This window comes from Alternaria ventricosa (genome assembly GCF_023758065.1).
Source record: "Alternaria ventricosa strain BMP 2768 chromosome Unknown scaffold_20, whole genome shotgun sequence".
Classification (NCBI taxonomy): Eukaryota; Fungi; Ascomycota; class Dothideomycetes; order Pleosporales; family Pleosporaceae; genus Alternaria; species Alternaria ventricosa.
This window is the reverse complement of record NW_026055700.1, coordinates 352,679-370,637: the sequence shown is the minus strand read 5'-3', so window position 1 is coordinate 370,637 and position 17,959 is coordinate 352,679. Positions and strand designations below refer to the sequence as shown.

At 52.4% G+C, this 17,959-nt stretch overlaps 8 protein-coding genes across 8 annotated transcripts; 6 read left to right on the top strand and 2 right to left on the bottom strand.

Annotated features, from left to right (window-relative positions):
* Window positions 1-309: 309 nt before the first annotated feature.
* On the top strand, window positions 310-1,331 carry J4E93_009305 (uncharacterized protein; the record flags this gene model as incomplete). Its single annotated transcript, XM_049347198.1, has 4 exons — window positions 310-741; window positions 789-822; window positions 870-1,157; window positions 1,207-1,331. The coding sequence occupies 4 exons, from the start codon at window positions 310-312 to the stop codon at window positions 1,329-1,331; spliced, it is 879 nt and encodes a 292-aa protein (XP_049195762.1).
* A 305-nt stretch (window positions 1,332-1,636) lies between these two features.
* On the top strand, window positions 1,637-2,751 carry J4E93_009304 (uncharacterized protein; the record flags this gene model as incomplete). Its single annotated transcript, XM_049347197.1, has 2 exons — window positions 1,637-1,735; window positions 1,786-2,751. The coding sequence occupies 2 exons, from the start codon at window positions 1,637-1,639 to the stop codon at window positions 2,749-2,751; spliced, it is 1,065 nt and encodes a 354-aa protein (XP_049195761.1).
* Window positions 2,752-6,211: 3,460 nt separating this feature from the next.
* Window positions 6,212-8,251, bottom strand: J4E93_009303 (uncharacterized protein; the record flags this gene model as incomplete). The annotated part of the gene is made up of 3 exons (XM_049347196.1): window positions 6,212-6,861; window positions 6,911-8,022; window positions 8,076-8,251. The coding sequence occupies 3 exons, from the start codon at window positions 8,249-8,251 to the stop codon at window positions 6,212-6,214; spliced, it is 1,938 nt and encodes a 645-aa protein (XP_049195760.1).
* A 518-nt stretch (window positions 8,252-8,769) lies between these two features.
* On the top strand, window positions 8,770-9,475 carry J4E93_009302 (uncharacterized protein; the record flags this gene model as incomplete). Its single annotated transcript, XM_049347195.1, has 2 exons — window positions 8,770-9,288; window positions 9,344-9,475. The coding sequence occupies 2 exons, from the start codon at window positions 8,770-8,772 to the stop codon at window positions 9,473-9,475; spliced, it is 651 nt and encodes a 216-aa protein (XP_049195759.1).
* Window positions 9,476-10,813: 1,338 nt separating this feature from the next.
* J4E93_009301 (uncharacterized protein) lies at window positions 10,814-11,669 on the bottom strand (the record flags this gene model as incomplete). Its single annotated transcript, XM_049347194.1, has 2 exons — window positions 10,814-11,148; window positions 11,255-11,669. 2 exons carry the CDS (start codon window positions 11,667-11,669, stop codon window positions 10,814-10,816), a joined length of 750 nt encoding a protein of 249 aa, XP_049195758.1.
* Window positions 11,670-12,243: 574 nt separating this feature from the next.
* On the top strand, window positions 12,244-13,209 carry J4E93_009300 (uncharacterized protein; the record flags this gene model as incomplete). Its single annotated transcript, XM_049347193.1, has 3 exons — window positions 12,244-12,484; window positions 12,532-12,767; window positions 12,814-13,209. The coding sequence occupies 3 exons, from the start codon at window positions 12,244-12,246 to the stop codon at window positions 13,207-13,209; spliced, it is 873 nt and encodes a 290-aa protein (XP_049195757.1).
* A 603-nt stretch (window positions 13,210-13,812) lies between these two features.
* On the top strand, window positions 13,813-14,154 carry J4E93_009299 (uncharacterized protein; the record flags this gene model as incomplete). Its single annotated transcript, XM_049347192.1, has 2 exons — window positions 13,813-13,822; window positions 13,850-14,154. The coding sequence occupies 2 exons, from the start codon at window positions 13,813-13,815 to the stop codon at window positions 14,152-14,154; spliced, it is 315 nt and encodes a 104-aa protein (XP_049195756.1).
* Window positions 14,155-16,111: 1,957 nt separating this feature from the next.
* Window positions 16,112-16,827, top strand: J4E93_009298 (uncharacterized protein; the record flags this gene model as incomplete). The annotated part of the gene is made up of 2 exons (XM_049347191.1): window positions 16,112-16,164; window positions 16,215-16,827. The coding sequence occupies 2 exons, from the start codon at window positions 16,112-16,114 to the stop codon at window positions 16,825-16,827; spliced, it is 666 nt and encodes a 221-aa protein (XP_049195755.1).
* Window positions 16,828-17,959: the final 1,132 nt, after the last annotated feature.

Sequence of the window (17,959 nt, the reverse complement as noted above, 5' to 3'; positions counted from 1 at the left end):
AGGGCCGATGCACACGATGACATGTGGCTGCCACATTGAGCCCCAACATTGCAAACAAACAATTGTCCTCTTCCCACTTCAGCGCGCGAGCCCTCCCTTTCCAAACTCAACACCCCCGTTTCACGCAATCTGTCCTTTCCGCGCAAAAATCCCCAGTGACGTCGTCTCTCGCTCCACGTACCACATCTCCCCAGGACACGTCCGCTCCACCTCCGCCAGGCACCAGCTGCACGACCTACCCAACGCCAGATCGCTGCATTCCGACACTTCTTCTTCGTCGCTAAACCGCACACACTCGCATACCAAACAATGGCGCAATACGGCTACGGACAGAACCCGCAATACGGCGCTGGGAATGCGCAAAACCTCCAATTCTACCCGTCGTCATTTTCGAACCAGCCGGTGTCTGGCCATTCCACACCGTTTCAGGCAAACTACGGCGCACCGGCGAGTCAAGCGTACCCCGCACAGTATGGCGCGGGGTTCGCTGCACCAGGTGTGAGCGGGCAGATGGGTATGGGCGTGTCGGGGCTGCGGACAGGGTGGCTGGCGGCTTTTGGCACGGAAGGATACGATGGAGAGCCGCCGCTACTGGAAGAGTTGGGAGTGAACTTTAGGCATATACAGATGAAGACGTTGGCTGTGCTGAACCCGTTCGGTCGGATCGATCAGCATATCATGGACGACAGCGATGTGGCAGGGCCGATACTGTTCTTCTTGATCTTTGGGACGTCGTTATTGGTATGAGACACGACATCAAGAAAAAGATGAGAGCTAACGTGGGGCAGTTGTCTGGAAAGCTTCATTTCGGTTACATCTACGGTAAGCCAAACAACTGATAGGAGAAGAACAGTAACCAACAAAAGTAGGCCTGGCATTCGTTGGCACGATCCTCCTCCACCAGATTCTCTCCCTCATGTCCCCGCCTGTCGTCGAAGCGACACCAGGAGACCATGGCCACCCGCATGGCTCACATCTCGGCTCCTCGTTAACGTTCCCACGATCGGCATCGGTGCTCGGATACTGTCTGCTCCCTCTCGTTCTGGTATCGATGTTTGGAATCATTGTACCGCTTGACGGGCTATTTGGATATCTTCTGACGAGCCTGGCCATCACATGGTGTTCCTACAGCTCCAGTTCCATGTTTACTGTTGTCGGTAAGTCGAGCCTTCTAACGAGGTTTTTCCTACAGACTAACATTGACAGGCCGCATGACTTCCATGCGAGGACTGGTAGCATACCCCATGGTTCTGTTCTATGGCAGTTTTGGTATCATGGCTATATTCAGCTCGCGGGGCACTGGTCAGTTGGCGAAGGCGGCAGGATCATAAGAATATGGTCGAGCACATTTCAAGGCGTCTTGACCAAGATATGTAGAACGTTTGCGCATATGCGTACGATATCCAGAACATACCCAAAAAGAAATCCAAATATAGCTTCCAAATCGACTTTCACTACATTGCCATGTTGAGCCAATCGGAGTACGCCTAACGCGCTTAGAGCGATGACGACGAGGACCCTGCACGAAATTGTTCTTCCCGATAATCTCCGCCACCCGTCACATCTTCTTCAGCCCTATATACCCTGGCTTGCCTCTTCTTTCCACCGTACTACTCTTTCTATACGAATGCTCACCATGGGTTGGTTTTGGGCAGACACCGCACCCGCCGCACCTGCTGCGCGTGTTGCGCCGCACGCCATGCCTCGGGGCAGCATGAGCAGCATGGAACCTCCAGTACGCCCTTCCATTCCCCAGACACACACACACCACTAACAACCCCCCAGCCAGAATGCCCGATGCACAAGAAACCCGTCCCGCCCGTCGTCGCCGAAAAGAAGATTCCCGCCGGCGCCTGCCCCTACGTCCCACCTGAGAATGCCTCCACCAGCGCCTCCTCCCCACTCCCAAAGCAAGGCCTCCTTTCGCGCCTCAACCCCCTCAACAACATGTTCTCCGAACTCTCCAACGAGCGCGCCTCCACGCAATCCGTCAACCTCCCCCTCGACCGCGAAACCTCCACGATCCCCAAAGGCGACGGCACGCTCTGGGAGTACCCCTCCCCGCAGCAAATGTACAACGCCATGCTGCGGAAAGGCTACACCGACACCGACATCACCGCCGTAGAAAGCATGGTCGGCGTGCACAATTTCCTCAACGAGGGCGCGTGGGCGGAGATCATGGGCTGGGAACGCAGGTTCTCGAGAGGGCTGAAGGAGGGCTACGCGATATGCAAGCAAGGCGAGGAAGTTGCGAATTTTAAGTTGGGCACGCATGAGGATCCGTTTGATACGACGACGTGGGATCATAGGGATGTGCAGCCCCCGAAACTACTCAGGTTCACAGGGAGACCGACGGAACCGACGCCCAAAGCAACGATTATGCAATGGCTGGGCTATGTTATGCCAGAGAAATTCGGTACGGCGCCGCCGTTTGATCGCCATGATTGGTTTGTCGAGCGCTGTAATGAGAAGGGGTGTAAAGAGATTCGCTATGTTATTGATTACTATGAGGGTGCGCCGGAGACATCAGAAGCGTCGGGCGAGGGTGAGGCAGACGAACAACCCGTGTTTTATCTTGATGTTAGGCCGGCGGTTGATGGGCCGGTTAGTGCGGCGGAGAGGCTGATAAGGACTGGTACGGATGTTTGGTGGAGGGCTAGTGGGGGTGTGGCGAGGGAGTTGAAGAAGTTGGAGGCGGAGAAGGCGAGGAGGGAGGAGGAGTGGGCTAGTAAGAGTAGGAGGTATAATTAGGTTTGGGTGTGGTTGGGACGGATGGGTGTGTGTTGCATTGCGCGGCGTTTATGGGTTGGGAGGTTTTCCTTCTGTATGATTGGGCTTGGATGAGATATGTTTAGGGGGCTTTCTTTGTCGAGGCTTGGTTTGTTACGCTGGTATGATTCTCTACTCTAGCTTTTCTTTCTTGTTTTAGTATTCTCCATGGCTCTTCTCGAATATGAATGACGCTCAACTTGAATGCAAATTTTCTCCCTCTACCTATCTATCCCCTCCGCCACAACTTGTTCTCGTAGTACGGTATGTTATTCGATCCAGCCTGCGTATCGTGTATCATGGCGTTACTTAGGACAGGGCCGTCCGGCGTGACTTGGCGTATGGTCGCTCGAGGCAGCTGTGACTGTGGGTGTGGGATGTCGGAGATGGTACTAGGACCTTCGGCGGTAGGTGTAGTGACGTGAGTCGTGGTGTTCGTTTTGATCGGCTGAGGGGCGGGGAGCGGTTCTTCTGTGGATTTGGAAGATGTGCAACCCATGGTTGATGATGGAGTGGCTGATGATGATGGTGGTTGGTAGTAGGAACTTGGATGGTGTGTGCGAAGTAGGCTTCCGCGAACTAGAAGAGAAGGGATAAGGGGTGAATTCACTGTGGGTAGTGAAGAGACTCGCTTTACATCTCCAATGAGCGAAACGATGCTTTGAGAAACTGGTATGCGAATTAATGATTCACGTTCTAGGGCTCATCACATCACGAAAGACAATCAGCTCATCGTACCTACGTATAGTTCACATAGCACTCATTGTATTCAGTTTCACATATCATTACCCCCGTACTCCGGCACACCCATCACTCCATCATCTTATCCCGCGTGCTGATCCACGTGAACCCCGTATCGTAATACCCATATTTACTTGCCAAAGGTCCTTTCATCGGAACAGGGGTCGAGGGCGCTGTAATGAATGGAGGAGTGGGAGTATTTCGCGTTGCTGATTGCTCAGGCTGAGTCTTTGCTTCTGGCTTGGTGGGCGTGGGGGAAGGGACTGGTGGGTTTGCGGTAGGAGGGTTGGAGACGGGTTTGGGGATTGGTTTGGAGGATGAACAGCCCATGGTGAGAGTTTGAGGGAGATATGTGGAGCTTTGAGTTGGTAGGTATAAGAGAGACGATGTGTTTCTCTCGGAGGTACTTTTTGACTTTGGAAGTCAGGAAAGCTGTATGATTATGTATGATGAGCGAAACTTTTGAGCAAGGGATATACGAGCAGTTCTATTGAGGTCTTATACGTGAACAATGGAAGAGAGCGCAGTGAAGCACACAATGTGAGCATGTTTCCTGGTGACCTTGAGCTTTTGAATAACGGCATAAAGACAACTCTGCCAGTACTCAGAGCCCTGACTGAGCGCATTCCACGTTCTCTCTTTTTAGAGTCTCTAGCTTGTGTGCAGCCAACCATCTCTAGTCACCTCTTCCACTTCCACCTCCTTCACTAGACATCCCTACAACACCACCGTCACCGTTACTAAACCCGCTGTCTGCTCGACGGAACCCACTGTATTCCCTGCCGTGCATATCACCTCCGTCATAAAACGGGGTGGTCCTATCATGTCTTCCGTTGTAGCGTCCATACGATCTGTTTTGGCCTGGGTATGCAGCAGCACCGTCGAAATACCCACGGGCTCTTTCACCGTTTCTTCGGGCAGCATATACTGCCGGTATATGATGTACTTCGTCTTTCACGCGTTCGACTTCGCGATTTCATTTTGATAGACAAGAGCCCATGGCTTGGTATTCTCCAGCTTGAAACAATAGTGCGATTGTGTATGCGCTGGCTCGAGTGCTTGCGGGGAAGAGAAGACGACCGAATGAAGGCGCTGACGATGTCAGTAGTAGTTAAAGGAACAGTCGATGAATGAAACTGCGGAGGTTCGTGGATGTTGAGAAGGTTAAGGACAAGCTCGAAAGACAGTTCTGAGGGATGTTCATACTTCTTGGCTGTGCCGTAGCGAATATGAGGCATAGTTGAGAAGGCGGCTATGCTAGGCGGAAGTCATTGTTGTAGTTGGTCCCCACCCTCTCTCCCCCATGGTACCGCGATGACCCATTAACGACGAGCCACTCACGACTCCCGCAACACGCACGAGATACACGATAACTAAATCCGCCTATTAAATAATGGAAGGGATGAGAAAGAGGTCATTGTTGTAGTTGCGGATGATACATTCAAAGCACATACAGATTGCTACCTATAAAAGAGAACAAAATAATCACAAGACAGCAAGTAGGTCAAGAGAACATGGATGCATCGTGTCTTTCGTTGCCGTTATCAACCACCACCTCCACCTCCACCATCTCCTCCTCCGCCATACCCTCCGCCATCGCCGCCATAGCCACCACCGTAGTACATTCTACCAGATGTATTTCTGGCGTTTGTCCCGTCGGAAAGTATGTAGGGAGGGCCAGGCGGCTTCCCTGGGTTGGGTCCATATCCGTCTTGGTCGTGCTTTGCTCCAGCGAGTTTGCTTGACATGCAGCCCATGGCTGGCGTTTGGAGTTGTTTCTCCTGTATGATGAAGATTGAGGAGGGTGGATGTGCAGTATAGACGGGCGATATGACTATACACAGCGATAGTGAGCAGTGGTCCGCAGGTTTGAGCATTGAGCTTACTGTTGGCGAGGCGATCTCTGACTGGAAAGTCGCTACATGATCATCAAGTCATAGTCGCTGCGAGCCACTCATCATATATATTCTCAAACTTCACTATTCAGCTGAAAGTTGTGTGGTTGCGACAAGTACGAGAGAGGTCGTCTGACAACGCCTGTGGCGTGCGCCTCTTCGCATAAACTGTTGCTTTCGCTCACAGCTCCATGTAAGAAAACTTGGCTTCAACTCAGGTCCAGGCTTCACGCGCCAAAGGCACACTTCAAGAACATCTCAAGAATCTATATTCGATGCAATAATTGATGCTGGGTATATAAGCGACAGTAACAAGAGATGCAACAGCGACAGGTAGTTCAACGCAACGTTAACAACCAGAGGCGGAAACCATCCGCGCCGTCGCAAGAACTTACGGAAGAATTGCGGAGCAAGAACAGAAGTAGAAGTTCGGAGGCGCGCAAGTGACTTTTTTAATGTGGATTCAGCCCGATGGACTGCCTTGGAAGTGCCTTGAAGGCGTGCGGCGGACTGGGCCTCGGCACGGACGGACATTGGATGGGAGGACCGACACGGAGCCACCGGTCAGTCGGTAATGCGCGATCGTCTCTCCTTGGAAAAATAATGCCGCCGGAGAAAGACCGCAGAATATGCACCGGCATTTGATGCAGATGTGGAAACCTGTGGTCATGGCGACCGGAATGTGGAGAGGTGTAATTGTGCTGTGACCGGTTTCGAGGCTGGTCGCGAAGATAATCGCGATAATATATCGAAGCACTGCCAGACACCCATGTAGTGGGCGCAAAAGGCTACTGGCATATGTTCCTTCAGACCGCACCCATGAGGAACTTCCAGTGGAAATCGGTGCTGGTAATATCGAGCGACGGAGTCACGTCCCGTAAACTCGGTAATTTCTCCACTCCATTGGTCGTACCACTCCCGTTGATTTTAGGCAGTGACAGATTGTGGAGGAGAGACACAGTCCGTCCCGAGCCTGTCGCTAGCTCAAATGTGTTGCCGTTCGGGCTTCCCCTGCCCACTGCATCGTGCAGCGCTAGTCTCATGACTGAAGTGATGCGTCGGAAGCGCTCAAACGCGTCTTCTTGACTGTCTTGAGCATCGCGAGGGCGAGGCATTTGCGAGGATAGCTGTTCGCGATAGTAGTCGAATGACTTCGCTATTTGGAGCTCGCTAGCGTCCCAGCCTGGCATGGGCGAGGCGTGTATGGCCAACTTGCTCAAGCTGGTGATGGTGTTGATTAGGTTGAGCCAGTCGATCAGCGACACAAAATCGAAATGTTTGGTCGGGAGCTTTGTGCTGTTGTCGAGGAACTGTTCGACGGACCGGACCAGGGTGACGCGTAGTGATAGTTGGAAGCCCGAAGCCCACGGCGTACTATCGCGATCTACGAGATCGATGGAAGCTGCCGTTCGATACAGGTGTATGCGCGCTGCAAGCTGTAGCCATTGCAGTATTGCTAGTCAGGAATTAGCAATTGCGAACGTTACAGTGATGTGACTGCTTACTGAAGTCTTTCGCTTGCAGCTTGGATGCAAGACGAATATTCTCCCACTTGTCGCTCAGTCGTTTGACTTGTGTACGAACCACCACTGCTTGCTCTGACTGATTACGGAAAGTCTCCTCTACGTCCTCCATATATTGGCAGACATCCGTTAGTATTGGAAGGACGGAATCTGACGTGTTTTCCCACGAAGAGGCTAGTTCCGACGCGTAGTTCCGGAGTGTGCTGGTGTGCGTCATGGTCCTTGCTTTGACTGGCTCCATCAGACCCAGGTTGGAGGATAAGTAGTAACATCCCAAATAAGCCCGCTTGGCTTCTCTGTCTCGCGGGCTTTCCTTTTGTAGAGGACTCCTCACAGTCCTCCCTATGCTGTCCAGACCCAGGTCGTGTGCAATACCCAAGCACAACTGAAGAAGCATCGTGATGGAAACGGCTTGGACGTCCATGTAGTGATGGTGCCAAGCTATGAAGACCAAGAGTCCCTGCAGGAGGTCCAAACTCTTTTCGCCTTTCATGATCCGAACCATGACCACTTTACGAAACTCTAGGCTCAGCGCTCTCTGGAGTGGGACGGAATCGTAAGAAGAGACTGTTAGTACGGCAAACATCAACATCGGCCGGCTCTGGAAGAGGTCCTGACAGCGGGCGTCCCTCGGTAATGACACAAAGGGAAAGAAGTCGACCATGCTGCGATACGTGTCGAGCAGCATCTGCATATGCACCAGGCTGATCGATCTGATAACAGGATCCAGTCGGCCAAGGCAAGACAGTGTGTCGTTCATTGATTCCCAGAATGGCGCCGAACTTTCGGACTGATTCGCATGAGCGGGAAGTGATAATGTCCTCGGAGCAGGTGGCATTGATACAGGCGGAGCGGTGATTGGTGTCGGCGCCGGCATTTGCTGTGTGGAATCCAACAGTTGCGATGGGATGGTGGCTACCGATGGCAGGCTACATTGTGTCGGAGCCGGTGCCATTGTCGCAACAATAGCAGACAGCTTGTCCAGCTTCTTGTCGAAGTCGCGCAACTTGGTGGGTGTTTGGCCATCGCTGCGCGCCTTTGCTGGTCGCCTGCGCGCAACATGTTCCACACACTCGACTCTTGCCTTTTGGCATCTGGGGCACGTGTCATTCAATGTGGAGCAAAAATATGGCTGGGGTAAACAAACCTCTGGCAGAGAGCCGGCGTGTCAGATGGAACGCAGCGAACCTTGTGTTTTCGACAGCGCTCGCACGCAAAGGCGTTCCCTATCCTCCCTTCTTTTGCGTCCATGGCGGGGACAGAACTGGCAGTCTTGGGGGAAGGAGAGCCATCGGCCTCCGGCTGGGTACCCAGGCTGCTCATGTGGGGAAGTCCGATCATGTGGTGCCAAGTCCGGGGTCAAACTGCAGTTGTGAATTGAGTCCCTCAAACGCGCGTAACGGGTGCACCAAAGATCAACGCTATGCTGACAGGGCGGAAGGCAATGCCGCAAGCCATTGCATCGGAACAACTTCGACACAAGAGCCTTTGAATGCGTTCCGCCGAGGGCCCGTCTATGTGGCGGTGCGAAATGATCAAGATACCTCGGGTAGTATATGTCGGTATATTGATGGTCCGCTTGGAACCGGTTGCTTACTCCCGACGGTCTGGGGGCGTGAAAGCCGCCTAATTACCCTGGCGGAACTGCTCCGAAGCTCCATCCGGCACCAGTGCTGATAAGTCCGTCATGTCAACGTTGCGCCTCGAATTGAATGGACGGCAATGGTGATGACCTCCAGTGCTGGCTATAGCAAGCGGCGCGACGCTACCGTCATAGTTTCCTCGCTCTTCTCCGCCCAATTTCAATCATGACTCACCTCTAGTGCCACAACCACGACGAAATGACCCAGAAAGCGCATCGCGACTATCAGGATGGCTTCGCCGGGAGGATAGGATGGGGTAAACGTCCGGCGCTGCTACTTGTCGATGTTTGTAACGCCTACTGGAACGATGCCAGCCCATTGGACACCAAGTCGAACCCTGCGTCTGCGGCGGCGCCCGCGTCCATCGCAAAACTCGTCTCTGCCGCCCGCCAAGGCAAAACGCCGTTGATCTGGACGCGGGTCGAATACACGAAGCCGGACATGTCGGATGCGGGCCTCTTCTACAGCAAAGTACCGCTACTAAAGCTGTTCCAAGTCGGCTGCGGGGACGGCCTCGAAGATTGGTATCCTGGTTTAGAGCCCGCCGCTGGTGAAATTGTTGTCTCCAAGCGCTACCCGTCCGCATTCTTCGGGACCGATCTGGCTGCGCAACTCCAAAGTTGCAACGTCGATACTGTCATAATCTGTGGTGTCAGTACAAGTGGTTGCGTCCGCGCGACTGCCCTTGATGCCATGTGCCATCAATTTCGACCAATGGTGACCGACTTGGCAACGCATGAGTCCCTGTAGACGTCACTAATCATCATTCCAGGTTGTTGGAGAAGCATGCGGTGACCTGTCACCTGCTGTCCACCAGGCAAACCTTTCCGACATAAATGCGAAGATGGCAGATGTTGTTTCTGAGGGTGAAGCAATTCAGAAGCTGCAGGCTGGATGGGACTGAGCGGGCCGCGCGGCTACGGTGCTACGCCGCAAAACTAGTTTCAGGAGGTAAAGCTCTTGTTGCTGTAAGTTAATACAGTCATCTAGGTCTCTCTCAAGCTCGCCTACATGAAGCCGAGCGAGTTCCTCGTGTACGATACTGTGTCGCGAGGACATGTGGAGATGGCGGCCACCACGAACGACAAATAGCACGGACAATCAACAAAATACACTCCTCTCTCGATAACATGTAGAAAGAGCTAAGGGAAACAAATAATGGGCTGTAGAAGGCGTAGTCAAGGTGCATCATCTAATAGGAAGGTGTGAAGCGTGGCGTGATGGTCGGTTCTTTCTTCTCACTAACATTTCACTTTGGCAACCGCAATCTAGGTACTGGTATTACACAGACACACAAGCGATTCTTCACTATTCCCTGAACCACTGCTTCACAGCGCGTTACGTTATCACTCAAAATCACTCACATCGCTAGTCACAATGCCGACACAACCTTCAAGCAGAACCTTGGAACCCACGAGCAGGCACGTGTCCGGTCTCAGAGCACATTTGCGCGTTTGCTATCGAGCACGACATCGTTGTCTCTAGATGCACCTTCTAATCCACAATACCCTCGAAAGCGACGCGATACTGTGCCCAACTCAAGCACATCAACCACACTTGGAGCCTTCCGATCACAATTCTCCGCCAGCGCCAGCGCCAAACCAATTTCTGACATGAAGCAACGAAACTCAGCGCTCCCGACACTACAGCACACTCCTTATCCCGGTGCAGAACCGGTGCCAGATTGCGTGTGGGTATGCTGTGGATGCAGAAGAAGATGGGAGACAAAGGAGCTCGGCAACATCTGTGTCGGCTGCAGTCACAAATACTCCGTTGACTGTTGCCAGCTAGCCGGATAGCAAGTCATTGCGGGGGTGATGAAGATATGACACAAGGACGAGTTAAGGTGCGCCAGACTACGCTCTTGATCTAACAAAGGCTAATATAGCGGCACACTCCAGCTGGTAACATACCCAGCGGTGGAGAGTGTGTACGAAACAGTAGTTGTAGCCATGGATGAATGTGATGGTGGCAAGCGCAATCAAAAAAAGTCTCTATTGGTATGCGTCTCTCTTCAATGCCATCAACTACGAAATATACTTCGCTCATGCTTCACATAGGCAACGTGCTGTACTCCAATCGCTCCTCCAACACAACTACTCGGCATTCATTCGCCCATAAAGCTAGCACCCAACCCTGCTCAACTTCTCCGATGGCTCGATCTGATCGCATCCTTTCCATACACAAGCAAGCTCCCCGTCAGCTGTACTACCATCTCTCCCGACCACTTGAATCCAGATGCTCAGGATTTGGTGCCCAGCGACCACGGCAGTTGGACATCTCCTTGGGGGCCTGCCCCAGACGACTTCTTTGGTCTCCACATGGCGAAGATAGGCGGAGGCGTCAGCTCATGCGCGCACTTCCTCCACTCGTCGCTGGCTTCCGATTTCTCATTGTCGAAAGCAATCTTCAGCAGAGACTGAAATCCAAACTTCTCGTAAAGCGGTTTTCCCATGGCAGATGCTTCCATCCAACATTCGAGATCAAGACCGTCCGCGCGTGTGATACCAACGTGCATGAGTAGAGAGCCAACACCGCGATTCCGATGGGCAGGGTCTACCGCCATCCAGTTGAGTGCTAATACTAAGTCAGCGGCAGGAAGAAGATCATTTCGACTTTTCGCACAATCACGTTTCTTCATCCGGAAATAGCGCGTTTGGGGAAAAGGAAATGCTCCACTTACCACAGTGTGGCCGCGTCATCCAATTCGCTCGCGGCCTGTACACCTGATTGAGTATTGACTCGCAGAACCTCCGATATTCGCCTTCGGGCCACCACGGCGCAGTCAACTTTGGTGTGCCTGCTGCGAATGGGTTGACGATCGAAATAACCCATTGCGAACAACCGACAGTCTTGTTAGTGACTGTGTCGAAAGCGTAGAACCAGTGGCTGCTATTATCCTCTTGATGTTGTTTCCAGAAGCGTTGCTTCGATTCGGCGACGGCGAGGTCGCGATGGGCGCTCGTGTAGCCAAGGACCGGGAAGAACAGTTGCATGAACGGCTCATAAGGTGTGTAGTTCGCAGCCCAGATAACATCCAGTATCTCATCCAGCTCTTGCTTTGTCTTTGCCTCCCGGATCACGTATCGTTGTCCCATGGCAGCGGATTGGCGATTGCGTCAAGCCATGGCGACATCGGCCAGGTAAAGTAGTCTGCAAGTGCGCTACCTCGCCGCCGCTGCGCATTGACAGCGCAATCGGAGATATAGCTTGACCCAAGTATTGGACATCGTAGATTGCCGTGTTAGGGTGAAGTTGCCCAACAAGGAAGGTACCGTCGACACATTTAGCGTCTTGGCGAGGCTGGCAAGTAACACCCTTTTGCCCCAGCACACCTTCCCCGATAGCCCCTCACTTTTACACATATCCAGCCACTCGGTAGCACTTGTATCGCTATCATCATCTCCAGATGCTTGCGACCTTCCTCGATCGTACGCGCGCCGCGAGACAGATTTCTCGGCGATGTAACGATGGACCGAGGCTGGTCGCGTTGCTATTCATTCATGGTCCGCGCTCGGAGCGGTGCGATTGGGGTATGGTGTTGTCGGGACGGGCTTGCGACGTATGTTTGTGAAACTCGAGGCGAATTCTGTGACACCCAATGAGCGCGCTCCGTCTTATGGAGCCGCGGAGGCTTGCTTTCTACATTCACTCCACAAAGCGGATCGAAGAATGGAGCGACCTCCAGCATATGCGCCAGTCTGCAGCGATGAACAGGAAGAAATCCTAGCAGAGCTAGAAGAGAAGGATGGCGTTTCCTGGAACTCTAAGAGTACTGAGATCATCCCGACCAACACGCGCAGCTTCGTGGCGTACATGTCCATCCTGCTGCTCTCTCTTTCAGCGAACATTCTCCTGGTGATGGACAATGCAAGGCTTCGAATTGCGCACAGTCCAGCTAAGAGCAACTACAGTAAGTGACAGTCTGACCGGTCTGATGCTAGCTCACGCAGTTCAAAGGTGGATTAGCCTACGATACTACTGTGCCATATCACGCGACGACAAAGTACTGGCATCCGAACGCCAGTGATAGTGATATGGAAGGGGCATGGGACGCTATTGACACCAATGCCATGGCAGTCACGCTTGACGATAGATTCGCAAAACGTGTCGGTCTACCCAACTCTACTCGGTTTCCATGGGATACCGAGAGAAGCATCTACTACGTCAAAGGAATCCACGATCTGCATTGTCTTGTACGTATACATGATGATCTTTGTGTTCATCCGCTGATTGCATCAGAAACTCATCCGGAAAGCCATTGTGTCAAAGCATAACGACAACCCACAGCCCTTCAATCTTCTTCACATCTACCACTGCCTTGACGGACTCCGGCAGGACATCATGTGTAATGCGGACGACACACCGATACCAGCCCCTGTTACACATCAGTCGGGCGAAGGTCAGCTTCGGCAGTGTCGTGACTGGGACAAGCTAATCGCATGGGCCACGCGTCCTGACCAACATGCTTGCTACGAGTTTGACGATTATCGCGAAGCAACGAACACACTGGAAAACTTTGCATTCTGTCCCCCGGGTTCGCCTTACCGGGAGTTCCAAGAGGCTTATTTCCAATATCATGGGCACAAAGACGCGTATGAGCTGTATGGTGACGAAGAAGAAATCGTGGTTTTCTGAAGTCGTGGCTGGGATACACCTTAGGCATACCTGGTGCGGGAACGTTCCTGGTCGTTTGCGCCAATTAAAATACGAATGTACCTGTTTTGAAACTTGATCGCGGTAGCAGGGACCACTTTATCGTCAGAAGTTCGGATGAACATGCAACTTAATATCGATGGAGGCTACACTACATGATCAGCATCAGCCACTAATGGTCGAACGCCATGGATCGGAAGGGTATGTACCTCAGATCTGCCCTGACCACGAAAAGCGTCAGGTAAACTCCGCGGCCAACTCCAAGGTCTACCGATGTCCCATGCCGTCAACGCTTTCTTATATCGGCCCGGGTCAACTGCATTGTTACGATGCCCGTGCGGCGAGAAGGCAAAAACCGCAGTGCGACACTGGCAGGAGTAAGGCAATCATAGAGAGTGGATGAGCGGCGCCGAAGACATGCGCGTCTGAAACTTCGGAATGGCATGATTACATGCGAGAAGTAATAGTTCCGAAAATACTACGCTGAGGTACGTAGCAGTCGACACATATATTTCGAGGTCAAGAACAGCAAGTTCAGCACCACCTTCACCCCGTTCTCACACAATATTTTCGACGTAAGCAAGAATGTCTTCGGGTGCGTTTACCCACTGACGCCGAGCAGAAATAAAGGAGCTCACCAAGCACATCAATTACCAACTATCTACCATGCACGCTACTATCGCTCTACTTCCGCTGCTTGCCTTCGCGATGGGCATCGCTGCAGCTCCAGCACCCCTGCATCCCGTTGCCCGGGCCGTACCAGACATCAACGAAGTCGCCCGAAACCCGGCTCCCATCGATCATCATGTCGGTTGGGACGACCATGGCAAACCGACACTCGGAGATATTAGCCACCTCAGTCCAGAGGACATCAAGAAGCTCAAAGACCTCATCAAGCATCTACTTGGTGGCAGTCACTCTGCATAGGAGGCTGTCGGAAGTCGTACATGGAGGAAGTGATATCATCCAAGGTATGCGCTTGAAACTTCGCTTCTCTAGGATTTAGCTAAGAATTGTAGCCACCGGAATTCTTTTACCGACAATTATGCCATCTACTTGCGCATACGAAAGAGGTGGAGTCCTTTTCCCGCATGCGTTGTCGCTCTAGCCGCCAGGGCCGCCATAGCAACATGATCAAATACGACTAATTTCGAGATTTCTACTGCTCTACCTTACTTGCTCAGCCCTGAACATTCCGATCTGTCTTGGCTAATTCCACGGCCTTTTTCATGCAACAACCTGTGAGCAGCCATCATCTGACGGGCAGCGACCGCCCCACTGCAAGCTCGCGTATCAATGGAACACTGCACAAGATATGTGCTGGCAAATGTTCCACGACGGCATTGGCCAATTGACCATCAATCGCCCGGCAACGTACAGTCGTGACACATTGCCGAGCCTGGTGTGTCACAAAGGTCACACCACGGTAGAAGATCCCAGATTGAGCTAATCAGCGATTGGAAGATGACGAGTGTCGTTGTAGCTAGCGAGCTAACATACTGGCTTTCCTCCGCCGCTTACTCCCGTAGCTTCCGACGTGTACCTTTCACTAACATACCAGCAAATCCTAACCTGACCCGAACTTCCGGCGCAGTAGCACAAACACCTCTTTGAAACAGAAGAATGTTCAACCAAGGATACACAAGCGTCTGGCCGACCTTGCATGTTCGTCCCTCTGTGTGGCTACACTTGCGCAACGTCGTACCGCCGCTTCCTGGTCTAGCAGACCCCTTTCCCCTGGTCTACTAACAATCCAACTGACTTCGCTTGTTTGCAAGTGTCTCGCTCCAAGATTGAGAGCGGATAATGACAGCGTGTGCTATGGTGATTGTGAGCGAGCCCTCAATGCAGGTTACCTACACGGTGGCAGCTCGCAATCTCACATTACTTGCACGTCATGTCGGTATTAGACGGTTGAGCGCGTTTGTAAGCTCCACTTTCATACAATCGAACAAACGGCCTGTTTGCACGCCTTCTCTTGTCTATTCTTGCGCGTGATAGGCCACGCATAATACCTCGCTACCTATTACTGGCGCACTCACTTCGTCGGTATCTGGCCATTCTAACCTCGGATACGATGCAATGATGCCGCAATCTCCTTTTGCTTCTTCCCATCATCCCCTCCCGCGCCAATCGGGAAGCAGCGCGGATGTCGGTCCGTACATCAATGTGATTACGTGGGTTCTCTTGATTACCTCCGCGTTGGCGGTCCTGACTAGGCTTGTTACCAAGCGTGCGTTGAAGCGGAGCTTCGATATTGACGATGGTTTTGTCTTGCTGGCTTTGGTACGTCGCGTTTGATTGAGCTGGATTATCGTTTTAAATCCCGCTTTTGCTGACTGATGGGAAATAGATTGCGACTATAGGCTCTGGTGTCTCTGTTAGTGTCCAGACAGGTAATGGCCTTGGGCGAGACATCCTGCTGTTGACCGAAGATCAGATCTTGGCGTATCAGAAAGTAAGCGGCTTAGTGACCGGTGACTACATTGATATTCTGTTAACTTATTTTGTAGGCCGAGTATGCGAACAAGCTGCTCTACATCGCGACTCTATGTTTCGCAAAGTTGTCCATCATCTCGCTGCTAAAGATTCTGACCGCATCTAAACTACACCGGATCTTAGGCTTGCTACTCACCGTCTTCATCGCTTCTTGGAGCATCCTGTCCGGACTTGTGTCTGCGTTTCAATGCGGCGCTGAAGAGCCATGGCGCTTCCTTGACAGAGGAGGAAGATGCTTCGACTTGGTATGTAAGAATTCCACCGTCTTCATTGATATTGCTGAAACTTCGAGGAGGCCGCTTTTTGGCAGTCCGTGGGCGTCGTGAACATACTGACGGATTTGGCACTCATACTGTTCCCGGTTCACGTAATTATGACGCTACAAATGAGCACGAGCAAGAAAGTTACGATCTTGACGTTTTTCGGCGCACGATCACTGTAAGTTCTGCATATAACTATCATAGTAGTCTTCTACTAATGCGCCACAGAGACATCGCAGCGACTGCCGCCCAAATGGCGTTCCTCCACGGCTTCGCTTCACCCAACCCGACGAAAGACCTCTGGACATGGACACTCGTCACTCAGATCATTGAGTGCATCACCATCCTCACATCATGCGTACCCTACCTACGACCGCTCCTGGAGCACGTCCCATCAGGCCTCTACGGTACCGACGATATACGACGCCGAGGTACGACTACAGAGCACGGCTACTCGCGCACGAAAAGCGATTCGTATCAGCTCTCTAGCATCGCCTCGAAAGTCGGTGGCGGAACAAAACATAGTCGGAAGAGTCAGGTGGAAGGTGGCGGGCTCAAACGCTTCCTACCAATGTTCTCACACAGTAGAACGACAAATGCGAATTCCGCATCGGGTATCCCTGGAGGCCCTCCGCGACCTGACGGCGAAATGGATGTCGAAATAACAGCTGTACATCACAAGCACGATGGAGAGAAGCGATGGGATGACAAAAGATGGGAGACCGCAAGTACTGGGAGCTTTCCAAAGATTCTGAAGACTACTGTTGTTAGTGCAGAGTGGGAAGACGTGGGAGCAAAGCGTGGCGATGCTTCCAGTGATGAGATCGCGATTTTGCGTTGATGTTCGCTCGTTTAAGGCGCTTTTGCGGTCGCATCAAGACTTATATACCCAATAATTCAGTGCTGAAATCCAACGAATCCACTTCTGTATGACCTTCAGGGTCCCTAGCTATATCAAAAACATACTGACTCGTTTGTTGACCAGTGTTGACGTTGAAATGCTTGAACACTCTGACATGATACGCGTGAGATTACAGTCGAAGCTCCGGCGATGTGGTATCCCCGTGGGCCTGTGAAGCTGTGCGAACGTTTTGCAGTGCCAATCGTCGCGTGGCTCACGCATGAGTTCCAGCCTTCAAGATTAGTGAGCTGGTTCCAATTGCAACTATCCATCTGAAGGTTTAGAACTGACATGCCACTTATCTGCGAGTACCCAGTCCAAATTGCTCATAGGCTGAAAAACCTTGAATGAGCATAACTTGTACGCGAGGCGGGTCAAGCCCGATACCAAGTCCGGCATTCGAGTTAGCCCCACGCTTGCTCCAGTCAACAGGAAGTCGTGCGCCTTCTTGGACTTTCGCCCCCTGTAGCATGCCGCAGTTGGACTCCTACTAGGAGATGTAACGCGGCATGCCTGTGGCTGCATATGTCAGCCTCTAAGAGTAGATCGAGATGCAACACGCGTGAACTGCATCTGCGCAGGTTCCCGACAATAGTACGATGTCTGAGAGTCACGCTGAGGCGTGCAGGTGTTGGTAGTGGACTCTGTGCAAGGGACAGAATAGCTAGACGCCACATTGAGATCGGCCTGGTTGTGTTCTGGTAACGCATTCTCTGCTCGCATGGAACCTCTAGGACACAAAAGCACCACACGACTCGTTTGGAATGCTGGAACAGATATCGCGATGCGTCATGATAGCCGTTGAGAGTGTGTGCACGGATGGAGGAGGTGGCTTCCCACATGGGCAGGAGATTACTAACTAGCGTGACACAAGATGGAATGAACCCCGGAGCCACCCCCTCCGTCTTCCCTCATTCCCCAACCACCGCACCGCTCATCGTCCAATTCGTGCCACGGAGAATCTGCCGGGAGGTCAATGCCTTCGACTACAACGGTATGACAGCCGTTATTGTGACCACATGCCGCATGCTCTACCCTCGATCAGCATGCCGAAGGGAGACTACGGCGGCCC